This window comes from Somniosus microcephalus, chromosome 10, assembly GCF_052327205.1.
Source record: "Somniosus microcephalus isolate GS21.2 chromosome 10, FLI_Smic_1.0, whole genome shotgun sequence".
In the NCBI taxonomy this organism is placed as follows: Eukaryota; Metazoa; Chordata; class Chondrichthyes; order Squaliformes; family Somniosidae; genus Somniosus; species Somniosus microcephalus.
In genome coordinates this window covers 224,532,673-224,548,965 of record NC_140996.1, presented here as the reverse complement: position 1 = coordinate 224,548,965, position 16,293 = coordinate 224,532,673, and the positions used below count along the sequence as shown (strand labels likewise).

Below are 16,293 nucleotides of genomic sequence, written 5' to 3'. Positions count from 1 at the left end.
CCCTGCTCCCAGGTGGTGCAGCAGGACCCCGGTGCGAGCTGCGCTAGGCCCCTCCCCTTGAATCGGAGCGGGAGGCCTGCAGTACCGCGGCGCTACTGCACGTAGCACCATGATTTTGAATGGGAGCACCCCAAGAGGGAGGGAGAGCGCTTCCAGTAGCGCCCCGCCTCCTGCTTGGGGTGCTACCATTGAATTTTGGGCGCGGGGGCGCTAATTTTTTCGGGGCGTTAAAAGTTCTTCTTCTTCTTCTTCTTAGGCAGTCCCTCGGAACTGAGGATGACTTGCTTCCACACTAAAAATGAGTTCTCAGGTGACTGATGAGTCCAATGCGGGACCTACAGTCTCTGTCACAGGTGGGGCAGACGGTGGTTGAAGGGGCGGGTGGGTGTGGGGTGCTTGGGTTGATGTGCGCTCCTTGCGCTGCTTGCTCCCGGTGAAGAGACTCAAGGTTTTACGGCGCCTTCCCGGATGCGCTAAAAGTAGCGAAGTTATCGCCCCAGAGGGGGTGCGAGCCAATTTCCACCCCCCTTTGTCTTTATGGTTCAGTTCCACACTGAGGAGCATACTGAGCAACTGAGCCAATGGGAGCTGTGTTATTTTTCATCGCTTGCATCTCTCCTCCTTTTTTCTCTCTGTCTCTCTTTCTCCCTCTCGCTTTCTCTCCAAGCGCACATGCTGGTTGTGGGAGTTGCTTAGTCCTAGAGCAATCTCACTGTTGTCAGTGGTGTTTACCCACAGTCAGTTGTCCCTCTTAAACCTCTCTGTCGCAGGCACAGCAGCACACATCGGGGTGCGGGGGGGGGTATTGTGGAAATAATTGAACGTCTTAGCAGACTGGTGCAGAGTGTGTTCTGCATCATTGCTCTGCAGTGGAATGTTACATAGAGCAATAATGACAACAAGCGGCAGAAAATGGACACTGCAGTTCCTTTGTTGCTTTGCCTCTCTATTGGCCCAAGCCATAAAAACAAAACAGTTGCCTATATTTCTCTTTTGTTTTGGATTGCATAGCTGGAGAAACGATGCTGGATACTGTATTAAAAAAAAATAGTAATTAAAAGAGTTAAGAATGACACTGTAATTTGTAAGTCAAAGAACAATTGCATGTTGAAGAATGTTACAGAACACTTTACGAGGATCGAGGAGGATGCAGAGGAGATAGGAAGGGGACCAAAGGCACAGCTGAAATTTTTGAGGAGGTTTTTGAAGAGACAGGTAAAGGCAGTGAAGTCAAGTGGTTTTGGAAGAAGGTTCCTAAGAGCTGGGATTTACTGGCTGAAAGATCAGGCCTCTATCGAGGGGGCGAGAGGCTGGAATGTATGGGCTTCGTTTAAATACCAATATATGCGGAACAGGTTCCAGGTTAAATTTCACATTTTTAAGTGAGGCTTTTTAGGAACATTAGGAGTGGGCCATTCAGCCCCTCGAGCCTGTCCCACCATTCAATTAAATGTTGGCCGATCTGTACCTCAACCCCATTTAACCGCCTTTGCTCCATATCCTTTGATACCCTTATCTAAAAAAAATCTATTGATCTCAGACTTTTACATTTCAATTGACCTAACAGCCACTACCTTTTTTGCAGGGGGAAAGAGTTCCAGATTTACACTACCCTTTGTGTGAAAATGTGCTCTCTGATTTCATTCCTAAGTGGCCTCACTCTAATTATCCCCTCTTGTCTCCCCAGAGAAAATAGCTTCTCTGTATCTACCTTATTGAATCCTTTTATCATTTAAATACCCCTATTGGATTACCCCTCCACCTTCTAAACTCATAAAAAGCAGACATGCCAACCTACAAAACTCAGTAACTCAGTAAAGCTGACAAACAGCTTGAAAAAAAACTAACGGCCCAAGAAAAATCTGGCAACACAAGAAATAATGTACAACCGAAAAACAGCCCTTAATAAAAGCCAGTGACCAAGGCAGCTGCTTCAAGAGGACTAAACAAGTTAATTTATTTTTTATTACTTTGGATATCAGGATTTTTATTATTGTTTTGGGATCGCATTCTGCAATTCAGTTTGTTTGCTGTATAAACATTTGTTTTTAAAAAGCTGAATGTCAGAGGAGGTGAGAGAAGCTTCCCTCCACAACAAGGCAGTATTCAACCAAGACAAAAAGAAAATACTGCAGATGCTGGAAATCTGAAATAAAAACAGAAAACGCTGGAGACGCTCAGCAGGTCAGGCAGCATCTGTGAAGAGAGAAACCGAGTCAACGTTTCAGGTCTGAGACGCTTCATCAGAACTGGGAAAAAGCTGGAAATGGAACAGATTTTTAAGCAAGTGTAGAGGCTGGGAAAGGGGGGAGGGGAGGAAAGAACAAAAGGGAAGGTCTGTGATAGGATAGAAGGCAGGAGAGGTTGAGAGACATTGAGAGATATTCAAGGCGAGAGGAGATGGTAATGGGACAGGTTAAGGAACAAAGGATGGCTCTAGATGAAGTGTAAATTGCGCTGGCAGAATGAAAGACAGCTGCCCTGTGGGGGAGAAGAACAAAAGACACAGACAAAAAGTGTGGATAAAAAATATACATATGACAGGGGCCGAGGTTATGATCTGAAATTGTTGAACTGCATGTTGAGTCCAGAAGGCTGTAAAGTGCCTAATCGAACGATCTTCTCTCCCACAGGGCAGCTGTCTTTCATTCTGCCAGCGCAATTCGTACTCCATCTAGAGCCATCCTTTGTATCTTAACCTGTCCCATTACCATCTCCTCTCGCCTTGAATATCTCTCAATGTCTCTCAACCTCTCCTGCCTTCCATCCTATCACAGGCCTTCCCTTTTGTTCTTTCATCCCCTCCCCCCTTTCCCAGCCACTACACTTGCTTAAAAATCTGTTCCATTTCCTGCTTTTTTCCAGTTCTGACGAAAGGTCATCAACCTGAAACGTTAACTCTGTTTCTCTCTCCACAGTATTCAACCACGTTCGGCACTCAGGAGGTCAGCAGGGGTCAAGGGAAAAACCCTCTCATTGGCTGGAGCCTTACCTGACCCAAAGCTAGGTGGTCTGGTTTCAGCCGTGACTCAGTGCATAGCACTCGCGCCTCTGAGCCAGAAAGTCGTGGGTTCAAGTCCCACTCACGAGACTTGAGCACAAAATCTAGGCTGAAATTTCAGCGCGGTACCAAGGTGGCGAATTTCAGATGAGACATTAAACCGTCTGCCCACTCACTATTCAAAGAGTCCTAGCCAATATTTATCCTTCAACCGACATCAGTAAAACAGATTATCTGGTCATTATTACATTGCTGAAATAAAAACAGAAAATGCTGGATCCGCAGCATTTTGCTTTTTTATTATTACGTTGATGTTTGTGGGAACTTAATGTGTGCAAATTAGTAGCTGCATATCCTACATTACAGATAACTACACTTCAAAAATACCTAATTGGCTGTAAAGCACTTTGGAACATCCTGAGGTCATGAAAGACGCTGGAGAAATGGAAGTCTTTCTTTGTTTTCATGGTTGCCAGTGGCCAACTGTTGCAGACCAGGGTGTTGCTGCAGGACTTTATATCAGGCAGTGTCCTCAGTTCAGCCATTTTTGTTTGTTTCATCAATCCTCTTCCTGCCATCATAAGATCAGGAGTGGACCTGTTCGGTGACATCCCCAATGTTCAGCTGCATTCACAACTTCTCTGATAAGGAAGCAGCCCGTGCCAGCCTACAGCAAGACCTGGACCTGGCTTTCGCTGGGCGGCGGGGTTTTCTCAAGGGCAAAGTCTTTGCACATGGTACCCATGTGAGCATCAAGGCTCTTCATATCAACTCCACGGCCTTCATGAATGGAAAGAGTTTCCATTCAATTACTGTCCTGATGCTATCTGACCACAGACATATCATTGTGCACATCAGTGGCTAATATCCATGATGCTTTCATTGTGCAGTAGTCCACAGTGCCTGTATTATCTAAAGGGGAACAGACACTGGGTACATGCTCTTAGGAGAACAAGGCAATCCTGTTAGTGAGTTTCTCAGTGTGGTCATAGAAGAGGAGCATCTCAGCAGCTGTTTGCTGTTTCTCTGCTGCCATCTCCACTTTCAAGAAAAGTCTGCATTATGGCTTTGGCACAATGAAAGAGTGTGTAAAAGTGCGGAACACACTTGCCTTCTCTTTACTCTTGATACCAGCAAACATTTTCCTCATTTGTAGGCAGGTACAAGGGACCATAGTGCCTACACTGACTTGGTCGACCACCTCCCTCCATATTGGAGAGTGGCCTTCAACCCCAAATCGGACCACCCTCCTTTGGCGCATCTTCTGCAGCATCAAAAGGAGCAGTATTCCGCACATTTCTCTGCAATGCCATTGCGAATAGTTAGTCCACTTTTTGTCTACCACCTCAACCTCTGCCTCAACGGCAAGCTGCATCCCTTTTAAGAACTGCTGCCTTGATGGATTTTGTGTTACAGCCCAAACTTTCTGGGCAAGCTTATCATTGGACCCAAAGCCTATTCAAATTAGAGGAATGGTCCTATTGCAAAATTTGGCATGGCATCGCCCTATAGCTGCCAGTGTGGGACTGGGGCATCTGCTCATTTATGTCATTCTCATAATATTGGGGCTCTGAATTTTCTTTAAGCACATCACTACCATGTCATGCCCTAGTTCTACGTATATACTTTATTTCATGTTCAGTTACAGAAATGGATAATGAAATTGGCCCAACTTCTGGACAAATGTACCTTTCTGCAGGGTATTTAGGACAGGAGCAGAGCCATGTCAGCCAGTGGCTCAGTGGGTAGCACTCTCGTCTCTGAGTCAGAAGGTTGTGGGTTCAAGTCCCACTCCAGAGACTTGAGCACAAAAATTCTAGTGAAGTACTGAGGGAGTGCTGCACTGTTGGAGGTGCCGTCTTTCGGATGAGACGTTAAACTGACGTCTGTCCTCTCAGGTGGATGGAAGAGATCCCATGGCACTCTTTCGAAGAAGAGCAGGGGAGATCTCCCCGGTGTCCTGGCCAATATTTCGCCCTCAATCAACGTCACTAAAAACAGATTATCTGGTCATTATCACATTGCTGTTTGTGGGAACTTGCTGTGTGCAAATTACCTGCCGTGTTTCCTACATTCCAACAGAGACTGCACTTCAAAAGTACTTTAATTGGCTATAAAGTGCTTGGGACGTCCTGAGGTCGTGAAAGGCGCTATAGAAATGCAAGTATTTCTTTATGTGTTGTGAAAAATTCCCCCCCTTTTCCCCCTTATACTAATATATAAAACAAAATGTTACCCAACGTATTCTGCCAATTGTGAACAAACATATTTGTCCAAATAATGCAGTGGGTCAAGATACATTTAGACCTCTTCAAAACCATCTGGTAGTGACACAAACTTTCACTGTTTTCCTGCCATTCAGGAATGCGCGAGCATGCCCGGCGGCACATGATCCTCAACCTTTTTCTTTTAAAACAAAGTTGAGTGTGTAGTGATTTGCACAGTCCATGGTCTCTCCCTCTTTCTTAAAATGAATGATTATTCTAGATGATTAAATCAGCATTAGCCCCTGTGTTTGAAATGTTCCCTTCTCATTACTTCACAAAGTCGCAGTGTCTGTGACAGATTGGTATTCACGGAAACACATTCTTCTGCCTCTTTCCATCTGGGAGTGGAATAGACAAATTCTCATTAAGCACTTCATTTTTGCCTGCCCTTTTATTATTACAATGCATTTTCACTCACTTAAAGTTGGAAAATTGGATTTAGCGGATTTTTATTTGTACTTTGGCACCTCAAGATGTTAGTTCTTAACGCTACCAGATAGAAACATAGTGCAGCATTTATCTAGATTACATTTCCTGAGAGTGCAACTATAGTTAAATAATTCATAGAATTATTATCTTTTTGCAGATTACGTGGTGTCGAATACTTATAATTCATAAGGTGACAGGTACATTGCCGGTAATCTTATTTAAAAAAAAATAGCTATAGAACATATCTATTCACTCTCTCACAGTATCTGTCTTCTGACCAGAAAATGCATTAATTCGGTTGTCAAAAGAGAATGCTGTTTTAATACATTTAAATGGCAATGGGTTCGTACATCTTTTTTAGTGCCTCACGTTATTTTCTTAGATTCCTTCCTCCCCACTAACATTTTTTTTTGCCGGTTTTCTCTTTGCTCTGGAATTCCCTCCCTAAACCTCTCTGCCTCTCTCTCTCTTCCTTTAAGACACTCCTTAAAACCAGTCTCTTCACCCGTTTTAATATCTCCTTACAAAGCTCGGTGTCAACACTCCTGTGATGTGCCTTGTGACGGCATTAAAAAGAAAAAGAAAGACTTGCATTTCTATAGCGCCTTTCACGACCACTGGACATCCCAAAGCGCTTTACAGCCAATGAAGTACTTTTTGAAGTGTAGTCACTGCTGTAATGCAGGTAATGTGGCAGCCAATTTGCGCACAGCAAGCTCCCACAAACAGCAATGTGATAATGACCAGATAATCTGATTTAGTGATGTTGATTGAGGGATAAATATTGGCCCCAGGACACCAGGGATAACTCCCCCTGCTCTTCTTCGAAACAGTGCCGTGGGATCTTTTATGTCCACCTGAGAGAGCAGATGGTTTATCGTCTCATCCGAGAGACGGCACCTCCGACAGTGCAGCACTCCCTCAGCACTGCACTGGGAGTGTCAGCCAGGAATTTTGTGCTCAAGTCTCTGGAGCGGGACTTGAACCCACAACCTTCTGACTCGGAGGCGAGGGTGCTATCCTCGCATTACGTTAAAGGTGCTATATAAATGCAAGTTGTTGTTGTCGTCGTTGTTTCTAGCTACAAGAGCTGAAGTAAACCTCCCCTCCAAGTGGCTATTTCTCACCAGTGATCCTAGACGGTGAGTGCTGGTGGGCTATTCAATCATGGGAGTCTTGCTTCTCTCTGCGGCCCTTCCAGCAGGAAGGGGCAGTGGTACGACCAAAATCGCAAACCAACACTTACCGCCATCTTCCCATGTGAGACTCACTCCCTGACATTTTCCAGCAGGGCTCAATATAGGTGACCAGTGCTCCCGCCTGAAACAGGCAGGAGCCTCGTTGGGCCATACAAATCGGGGTCCTGTGACATAGATAGGACACCAATGTCATTTGAGTCTGGGAATGCATGGTTCCCCCCCCCCCCCCCCACCTCCGCAGTGCATGACGCACCCACTGGCCCTAGGTGTAGAGAGACCACCACAGGTGTCCCTTAAAGGGACCGCCGGAGACTGTGTTGGGAGGCTTAAAAAATAGGATTGTGTGAGGATTTCTTGGCAGCAGGATTGAGCATCATCGCTCTTCCCGTGCCTCGCTAAAAAACCTCCAAAATGTTAACTTTCTTGTCAGCCACCCAACCGCACCCCCCCCCCCCAACCCTCCCACCCCCACGATTGGTCTGGCCCTCCTCCTTTAATCGATTTCTGGCAGCTTGGCTCCGTAGATGAGCTGCTGGGTTTCCCACCCCTGCCCGCTCCCCGGATGGCAAGCCCCCTATCAGCGTTCGGATCGCACCGGCAGCTCACCACTTGCATGCCAATGAAGCCCAACCCATCAAAATGGTTTGGGCCTCCTCGCGAGCGACATCGGGCAGGCGTTGCAATTACTCCGCCCACCACCTGCACGATGCACGCTCCACCTTAAAGCCGCCCCCCCCCCAACGAAGGAAAGACTTGCATTTGAAGAGCGCCTTTCACGACCTCAGGACGTCACACAGCGCTTTACAGCCAATGAGGTACTTTTTGAAGTGTAGTCATCTCCCACAAACAGCAATGTGATCATGACCAGATAATCTGTTTTTAGTGATGTTGATTGAGGGATAAATATTGGCCCCAGGACACCGAGGGATAACTGCCCTGCTCTTCAGTATGATTTGGACAGGTTGGGTGATTGGGCAGATGCAGTATAATGTGGATAAATGCGAGGTTATCCACTTTGGTGGCAAAAACAGGAAGACAGATTATTATCTGAACGGCAATAGATTGGGAAAAGGGGAAATACAACGAGACCTGGGTGTCCTTGTGCACCAGTCGCTGAAGGTAAGCATGCAGGTGCAGCAGGCGGTTAAGAAGGCAAATGGTATGTTGGCCTTCGTAGCGAGAGGGTTTTAGTACAGGAACAAGGATGTCTCGCTGCAGTTGTACAGGGCCTTGGTGAGACCACACCTTGAGTATTGTGTGCAGTTTTGGTCGCCTTATCTGAGGAAGGATGTTCTTGCCATGGAGGGAGTGCAACGAAGATTCACCAGACTGATACCTGGGATGGCAGGAATGATGTATGAGGAGAAATTGGGTCGATTGGGCTTATATTCACTGGAGTTTAGAAGAATGAGAGGGGATCTCATCGAAACTTATAAAATTCTAACAGGAAAGACAGACTAGATGCAGGAAGGATGTTCCCGATGGCGGGGGAGTCCAGAACCAGGGGTCACAGTCTAAAGATAAGGGGTAAGCCATTTAGGACAGAGATGAGGAATTTCTTCACCCAGAGAGTGGTGAACCTGTGGAATTCTCTACCACAGAAGGCAGTGGAGGCCAATTCATTAAATATATTCAAGAAGGAGTTAGATATATTTCTTAAGGCTAAAGGGATCAAGGGATATGGGGAGAAGGCAGGGACAGGGTACTGAATTTGGATGATCAGCCATGATCGCATTGAATGGCGGAGCAGGCTCGAGGGGCCGAATGGCCTACTCCTGCTCCTATCTTCTATGTTTCCACATCAAATGGATTTAGCCATTGAGGTCCTAAGATGCTAGTCCACAAAAAACACCTGCAGCCATTCCCACCGCCCCTCATGCCCTTACTAGTCAGAACAATTTGCATTTCTACAGCGCCTTTCGCGACGCCCTAAAACGCTTCACAGCCAATGAGGTACTATATTGAAGTGTAGCCACTGTTGTAATGTAGGAAGCGTGCACAGCAAGCTCCCACAAACAGCAATCTGATCATGACCAGATAATCTGTTTTAGTGATGTTGATTGAGGGATAAATATTGGCCCCAGGACAACTCCCCCTGCTCTTCTTCGAAATAGTGCCTTGGGATCTTTCTGTGTGTTTTTTTTATTCGCTTATGAGGTCTGGGCATCGCTGGCAAGGCCAGCATTTATTGCCCATCCCTAGTGCCTTGAGAGAGCAGACGGGGCCTCGGTTTAACGTCTCATCCGAAAGACGGCACCTCCGACAGTGCAGCACTCCCTCAGCACTGCACTGGAGTGTCAGCCTAGCTTTATGTGCTCAAGTCCCCATGGTGTGGGACTTGAACCCACAACCTTCTGACTCAGAGGCAAGAATGCTACCCACTGAGCCACTGGCTGACACAACTGACTTGAGCAGTCTTTCAATGGAATCCATATTTGCATTTGTAGGACGTTATTAAACTGGCATTGCCCTCGCATAACCTTCAAGTTTGCAGCACGTGTGGGGCGGGTTGTCCTTGCACAGTATTCTACTCTTCAGGATCAATATTCTGAGCAGCCAAATTCATTATAGCTCGTCATGCGATTATTAATGGGCCTGACGTGACTGGGAGAAAGATTTTTTTATTTTTGTCACACAAATGCCCTTTGAAATCTGTAACACCAGACACTTGGGTGAATGCGAGTGATGAACAGACTTGTTTTCCCTATCTTTAGTGGTTAAAAGCTGAGGGGAAACCATTGCTACATTTTCTGATCTGTTGCAATAAGAAATATTTGATACTGCTGCTCCTTCAGTTGCTATCTTTGAACAATTTTTCTCCCCTTTTTCCATATCTCTCTCTCTCTTTCTATAATATCGATGATTTCAGTCTTTCTGTGTGTTTTTTTTATTCGCTTATGGGGTCTGGGCATCGCTGGCAAGGCCAGCATTTATTGCCCATCCCTAGTTGCCCTTGAGAAGGTGGTGGTGAGCCGTCTTCTTGAACCGCTGCAGTCCGTGTGGTGAAGGTGCTCCCACAGTGCTGTTAGGGAGGGAGTTCCAGGAGTTTGACCCAGCGACGATGAAGGATCGGCGATATACTTCTAAGTCAGGATGGTGTGTGACTTGGAAGGGAACTTGGAGGTGGTGGTGTTCTTATGCGTCTACTGCCCTTGTCCTTCTAGGTGGAAGAGGTCGCGGGTTTGGGAGGTGCTGCCGAAGAAGCCTTGGCGAGTTGCTGCAGCGCATTTTGTAGATGGTACACACTGCAGCCACGGTGCGCCGGTGGTGGAGGGAGTGGATGTTTAAGGTGGTGGATGGGGTGCCAATCAAGCGGGCTGCTTTGTCCTGGATGATGTCGAGCTTCTTGAGTGTTGTTGGAGCTGCACTCATCCAGGCAAGTGGAGAGTATTCCATCACACTCCTTACTTGTGCTGTGGAATGTCTTGACGACCCTCTCCCCTTCCCCGAATTTGGCATGCATGCCACCTCAATGCCGACAAGGAACCGATATCTTTCAGTGTTGTCAAAAGCAAAACGTAAAGAGTATGCCTGGCGCATATATTTGCTGTAACAAATCAGCGCAATGATTACGGGTCATTAGCTTGGCTTCTTTGGTAATGAAGAGTTTTAATTGCCTCTAGTTTCAGGGAATTAGTTAAGCCCTGCCTTTATGCATATTACTTGAGTAATAATCGGTTGCTTCTATACAACAAGCTCTGTGACATCACAGAAGTCAATTAGGTCTTTCATTGCAAACTTGTCAAGTACATTTCTATGCAATGTCTCGATAGAAAGGGTTTCTGAAAGGGTCCGATAATGCTATTCTGTATAGCTTTTAAGCTTACTCACAAAAGTTGGACCGTATCTCAGTTGTGCTCTTAGAGCTTTCACCACAGACTTTGAGGGCTTTTTAAAGAGTCTGAGTTAAGGCAGCGGAGCGGATAGACGCTCAGCAACAAAGCCGATTGGCAAGGGCTGCTTTTCCTTTGGCGTGGATATTGTTGGAAGCACTGAAGACGTTAATGGAGATGGACTGTCCAGCGCATGATTAAAGGTTCATACGGAGAGGTTGCTGCCACAGAAATATTAGCCGATGTAAAACCCAGAATTGAGTTGCATTTTGTAACACCAGGGAGAGTTGCATGGCCATGGAGGCTAAGCCTGAGTAGAATGCAGGCATGCTTCAAAGTTACCAGGAAGAGGAAGCAAGTTACAAGAGAAATCTCGTTATAAAGATTTCAAAAGGACTACCGTGAAATGAGTAGAAAACAGAATGCGGTTGTTAGTAGTTTTTTTAATTCCTTGATCAAAACTGCACTAAATCAATGTCCTTTTTCCCTAAAAGATGGACGGATGAGAAAGTGGTTGCCATGTCTGAAAAAATACAGAGGAACCTGCTTTGCCTCAAATGTTTCTTTCCTTTTCTGTCACATTACAGCAAGCCATACGTCGCATTTATTTCTCTCCTGAAACTTTAAAAAGAATTACACAATGGAGGCACATTAAGTCGCCTTTGTGTGATCGTGTGGTAATCGTCCATTGTGGAAACTTGCGCTCGGCCTGCGCCGAGTTAGCTGATTCTAGCCAGGGCAGTGGTTTAGGAACTACAATTGTCTGTCCCCAGCTCCCCTGGAACTAGAGAGGGGAGGGGAGGGGAAGAAATCTGTCAAGTTTGCCGTTTCTAAATGCTATCAGATGCCGCGTTAGGACAGAGTTCAGCTGGTGGTTAAATAGCCTGCTGACTTTCACTGTCTAGACTAACACAATGGACAAGATACCAGAGGGGTACCAGTGACTGTGCAGTCAGAACCCAGCAGGAATTAGTGTCTGGAGGAGAGTGGGGGCGGGGGGAAGGGGAAACTGCGGTGGGGGAAGCAGGAGAAATATAAGAATATAATATAAGAATATAAGAAGTAGGAGCAGGAGTAGGCCATACGGCCCCTCGGGCCTGCTCCGCCATTCAGTAGGATCATGGCTGATCCGAACCTAGACTCACGTCCACTTCCCTGCCCTCTCCCCGTAACCCCTAATTCCCTTATCAGCTAGGAAACTGTCTATCTCCGTTTTGAATTTATTTAATGTCGCAGCTTCCACAGCTCTCTGGGGTAGCAAATTCCATAGATTTACTACCCTCTGAGTGAAGAAGTTTCTCCTCATCTCAGTTTTGAAAGGGCAGCCCCTTATTCTAAGATTATGCCCCCTAGTTCTAGTCTCACCCATCAGTTTTCAAAGGAGTGCTTTGTTTCTTTCCACTAGTGCCTTGTCTTTGAAGATTCCCCGAATGGAGTTTTAGCTGCATTGGCAGCAGGAATGCAGGTCGTCCAGATTCCAGATCCGAACCTGGACCCAGAACTTACAAAGCCAGCCACCTTGGTACTCAAGTCGATGGAGGATTTCAAGCCAGAATTGTTTGGTTTGCCCGCCTACGAGTAGAGACCTGAGGCAGTCTCCGGGCACAGAAGACTCCCCCTCCCTCTCGAGTAGGCGATGAAGGAAGACTATTCAGGAATACATCGGTTCTTGCTCACTAAATTCTGCCGTTTCTCAATTGTGTAACCTGTTTGAAAGCAAGTGGGGGCACCCGTGCAGCCCTCACACCGCCAGCAATAAATCGAAGCTGAGCTCTGCACCTCCAATGGCATCCAGGCCTTTACCCTCTTCTGGTTTTATGTTTCTTCCATTGCATTGAAACAAAACTGAGGCAGCTGATCTGATTTTTGCAATGCCATGAGACACCTGTCGTAACATCGGAGCTGCTGTTGTGATCTAAAAGAATTACCATGTGATTATTTTCAGGTGTTTTTAGATTAGTGGATAGATCACCAGGGGAGCGCCCCTCAATTGGAGAGTCGCCATTCTTTCATAGTGTGCCATAGGTCTCTATTGGGCCTCTTGGGACCCATGAATATTCAGGACCGGGATGTCACTCGAGGTGCAGAGTTCAGCTCCTTTACATTATATTCCAGTATAAACCTGCCAGTCACTGTAAAAGTCATTGGTATTGGCGGGATTTATTTCCCAGTACTTTTGCCCATGGAAAGAAAATCCCATTACTAGACCAGCGTTACGAGGCCCTTCACCGTTAGGCCCTATGTTATTACCCACCCTTGCAGCTGCATCAAGCTGACAATACCGTTCTCAGTCAAGTCCTTGAGCCTTATGCCTCACTACCTACCAGCTAATGCCCATTTATTATTCTTGCAGTGTAAAAATATTCTGTGTGTTATTGTACGTGTTGAAAGACTGAAGCAAAAAGACCAAATAGTGAGCAGCGCAGAACAGATATATCTCTGCATTCTAAAATGATACAGAGATTGATCAGTGGATGAAAGCAATATGTAGGAAATAATAATCAAAGGCTTTAAGTGACAATGTAAACCGCAAGGCCAGAGTTTGAAGAGAGAGACTTGTGATCTGAATCCCAAGATCAGATATTATTTTTATAGTCACTTCCTCTTATATATTTTTTACAATGTACATTTTAACTATTGAGAACAGTCTTATCATTGTTTTTGTTTTTTGCCCCCCCCCCCCCCCACCCCCTCAGTGACATGTGTTACGATGCACTTTGACAGATAGGACACTGCAGAATTGTTGTGGAGCAGCATCCTCACAGGGAGGGTAAAATTGTGATTTTTTTTTAATGACTTGTTTTTACAGCTGTGACATCACAGCTCCCTCCTTTCTGTCCGCCTTGATGTCACCACCCGATACCACCCCCACCAGTGCTGTCGGCGTGTCCCACACTGCGCTTTTCACAGGGTGGGGGCGAAGATTACCTCAAAATGTATTATGCAAAAACTGCAGATGGTCACGAGATGGACTGCAGGCATATACTGCATGTCGACTCCCTCATTGGTTCTGTTCTTGAGTGTGGACGGGTTTCGCATTCAAACACTACTCAGGGCTCGGTATAATTGCACTCCGGCTCCCAATAGACACGAGGCCAGTAACTAGTTCCTTGCCCAGTGCTGCTAAATTGAAAACACCACACATGCTCCAACAACCAAGATATCACGGATAGATGACTGTGACTCTGCTGGAAAATATATTTCCACTTGTTTTGGAAATGTAAAATTGCCTTATTAGGGATATTCAGGCATACTGTTGGAGTGGAGTAGACGGAACTTTACTCTGCATCTAACTGCACTGTACCTGATGATGGGAAACTTACAATCCCAGCACTAACATCCTCACCTTGAGGAGCACAAATACTCAAAACAAAAAACAAAGCTGCACGCACATCTGCCGTTAACTGCTGACCATTCTATATATATCTATACTAGCTGGGGGAGCCCGGCGGTGCCGAGGCTTTCTCGAGGGCATGTTGTTGTTGGAAGAGAGAGAGGGAGCGACTGGGGGGAAGAGAGAGAGGGAAGGAGAGAGAGAGAGAGGGAATGAGAGAGAGGGAAGGAGAGAGAGAGGGAAGGAGAGAGAGAGAGGGAAGGAGAGAGAGAGAGAGAGGGGGGGAAGGAGAGAGAGAGAGAGAGGGGGAAGGAGAGAGAGAGAGATGGAAGGAAAGAGAGAGAGATGGAAGGAGAGAGAGACGGAAGGAGAGAGAGGGAAGGAGAAAGAGAGGGAAGGAGAGAGAGAGAGACAGAGAGAGAGGGAAGGAGAGAGAGAGAGAGAGAGAGGGAAGGAGAGAGAGATTGGGAGTGTGAGAGAGAGAGAGATTGGGAGTGTGAGAGAGATTGGGAGTGAGAGAGAGAGAGATTGGGAGTGTGAGAGAGATTGGGAGTGAGAGAGAGAGAGATTGGGAGTGAGAGAGAGATTGGGAGTGTGAGAGAGAGAGAGAGATTGGGAGTGTGAGAGAGAGAGAGAGACTGGGCGTGTGAGAGAGAGAGATTGGGTGTGTGAGAGAGAGAGAGATTGGGAGTGTGAGAGATTGGGAGTGTGAGAGAGAGAGATTGGGAGTGTGAGAGAGAGATTGGGAGTGAGAGAGAGATTGGGAGTGAGAGAGAGACTGGGAGTGTGAGAGAGAGATTGGGAGTGAGAGAGAGAGAGAGATTGGGAGTGTGTGAGAGAGAGAGATTGGGAGTGTGAGAGAGAGAGATTGGGAATGCGTGAGAGAGAGAGATTGGGAGTGTGAGAGAGAGAGAGATTGGGAGTGTGAGAGAGAGAGATTGGGAGTGTGAGAGAGAGAGAGATTGGGAGTGAGAGAGAGAGATTGGGAGTGAGAGAGAGAGATTGGGAGTGTGAGAGAGAGAGAGAGATTGGGAGTGAGAGAGAGAGAGATTGGGAGTGTGAGAGAGAGAGATTGGGAGTGTGAGAGAGAGAGAGAGATTGGGAGTGTGAGAGAGAGAGATTGGGAGTGTGAGAGAGAGATTGGGAGTGTGAGAGAGAGAGATTGGGAGTGAGAGAGAGAGATTGGGAGTGTGAGAGAGAGAGATTGGGAGTGTGAGAGAGAGACTGGGAGTGTGAGAGAGAGAGATTGGGAGTGAGAGAGAGAGAGACTGGGAGTGAGAGAGAGAGAGATTGGGAATGTGAGAGAGAGAGAGATTGGGAGTGTCAGAGAGAGAGATTGGGAGTGTGTGAGAGAGAGATTGGGAGTGAGAGAGAGAGATTGGGAGTGAGAGAGAGAGAGATTGGGAGTGTGAGAGAGAGAGAGATTGGGTGTGTGAGAGAGAGAGACTGGGGAGAGAGAGAGAATGGGGAGATAGAGAGAGAGAGAGATTGGGAGTGAGAGAGAGAGAATGGGGAGATAGAGAGAGAGAGAGAGATTGGGAGTGTGTGAGAGAGAGATTGGGAGTGTGTGTGAGAGAGAGATTGGGAGTGTGTGAGAGAGAGAGATTGGGAGTGTGTGAGAGAGAGAGATTGGGAGTGTGAGAGAGAGAGATTGGGAGTGTGAGAGAGAGATTGGGAGTGTGAGAGAGAGAGATTGGGAGTGAGAGAGAGAGAGATTGGGAGTGTGAGAGAGAGAGAGATTGGGAGTGTGAGAGAGAGAGATTGAGAGTGTGAGAGAGAGAGATTGGGAGTGTGAGAGAGAGAGTTTGGAATTTAATTTTAAAAATGAACTTGTTCCTCTTTTATAGATATGTTAGAAATGTCTTTCCATTTCTTAGGTTTTCAATTTTGATGTTCTGATAACTTTGTTGTTTGCAAATGTTGCCTTTTTGGGAATAAATCTCCTTGTTATGGTTTTAATCATTTTCTGTTAATATATGGTGATTGCCTTATCTATTATGTTTCAGTTCCTGGGGAAAATAAAATTATTAATGGATTTCACTCGTTAAAAATGCCTTCATGGTGAAGTTCCATATAGAGCAAGAGTCCAATTTATTGACGATGTACCTCAATGGAATAACATTCTTATGGTAGCAGACCTTAATTCACCTCTTCGCATGAAGCTTTGAGCTGCGATTGCTTAGCTTTCGAGGAGCACAGGAATATATCTCGTATTTAAGGGCACAGGTGC

The 16,293-nt window shown here is 46.2% G+C and overlaps 1 protein-coding gene across 1 annotated transcript in view; it reads left to right on the top strand.

Annotated features, from left to right (window-relative positions):
* Window positions 1-16,022, top strand: part of pudp (pseudouridine 5'-phosphatase) — a 55,110-nt gene extending 39,088 nt beyond the window's left edge. The window contains exon 4 of the mRNA XM_085999660.1: window positions 12,135-16,022. Coding sequence (XP_085855786.1) covers window positions 12,135-12,311 — 177 coding nt within the window. The 3' untranslated portion in view covers window positions 12,312-16,022. The remainder of the gene's footprint in view (window positions 1-12,134) is intronic.
* Window positions 16,023-16,293: the final 271 nt, after the last annotated feature.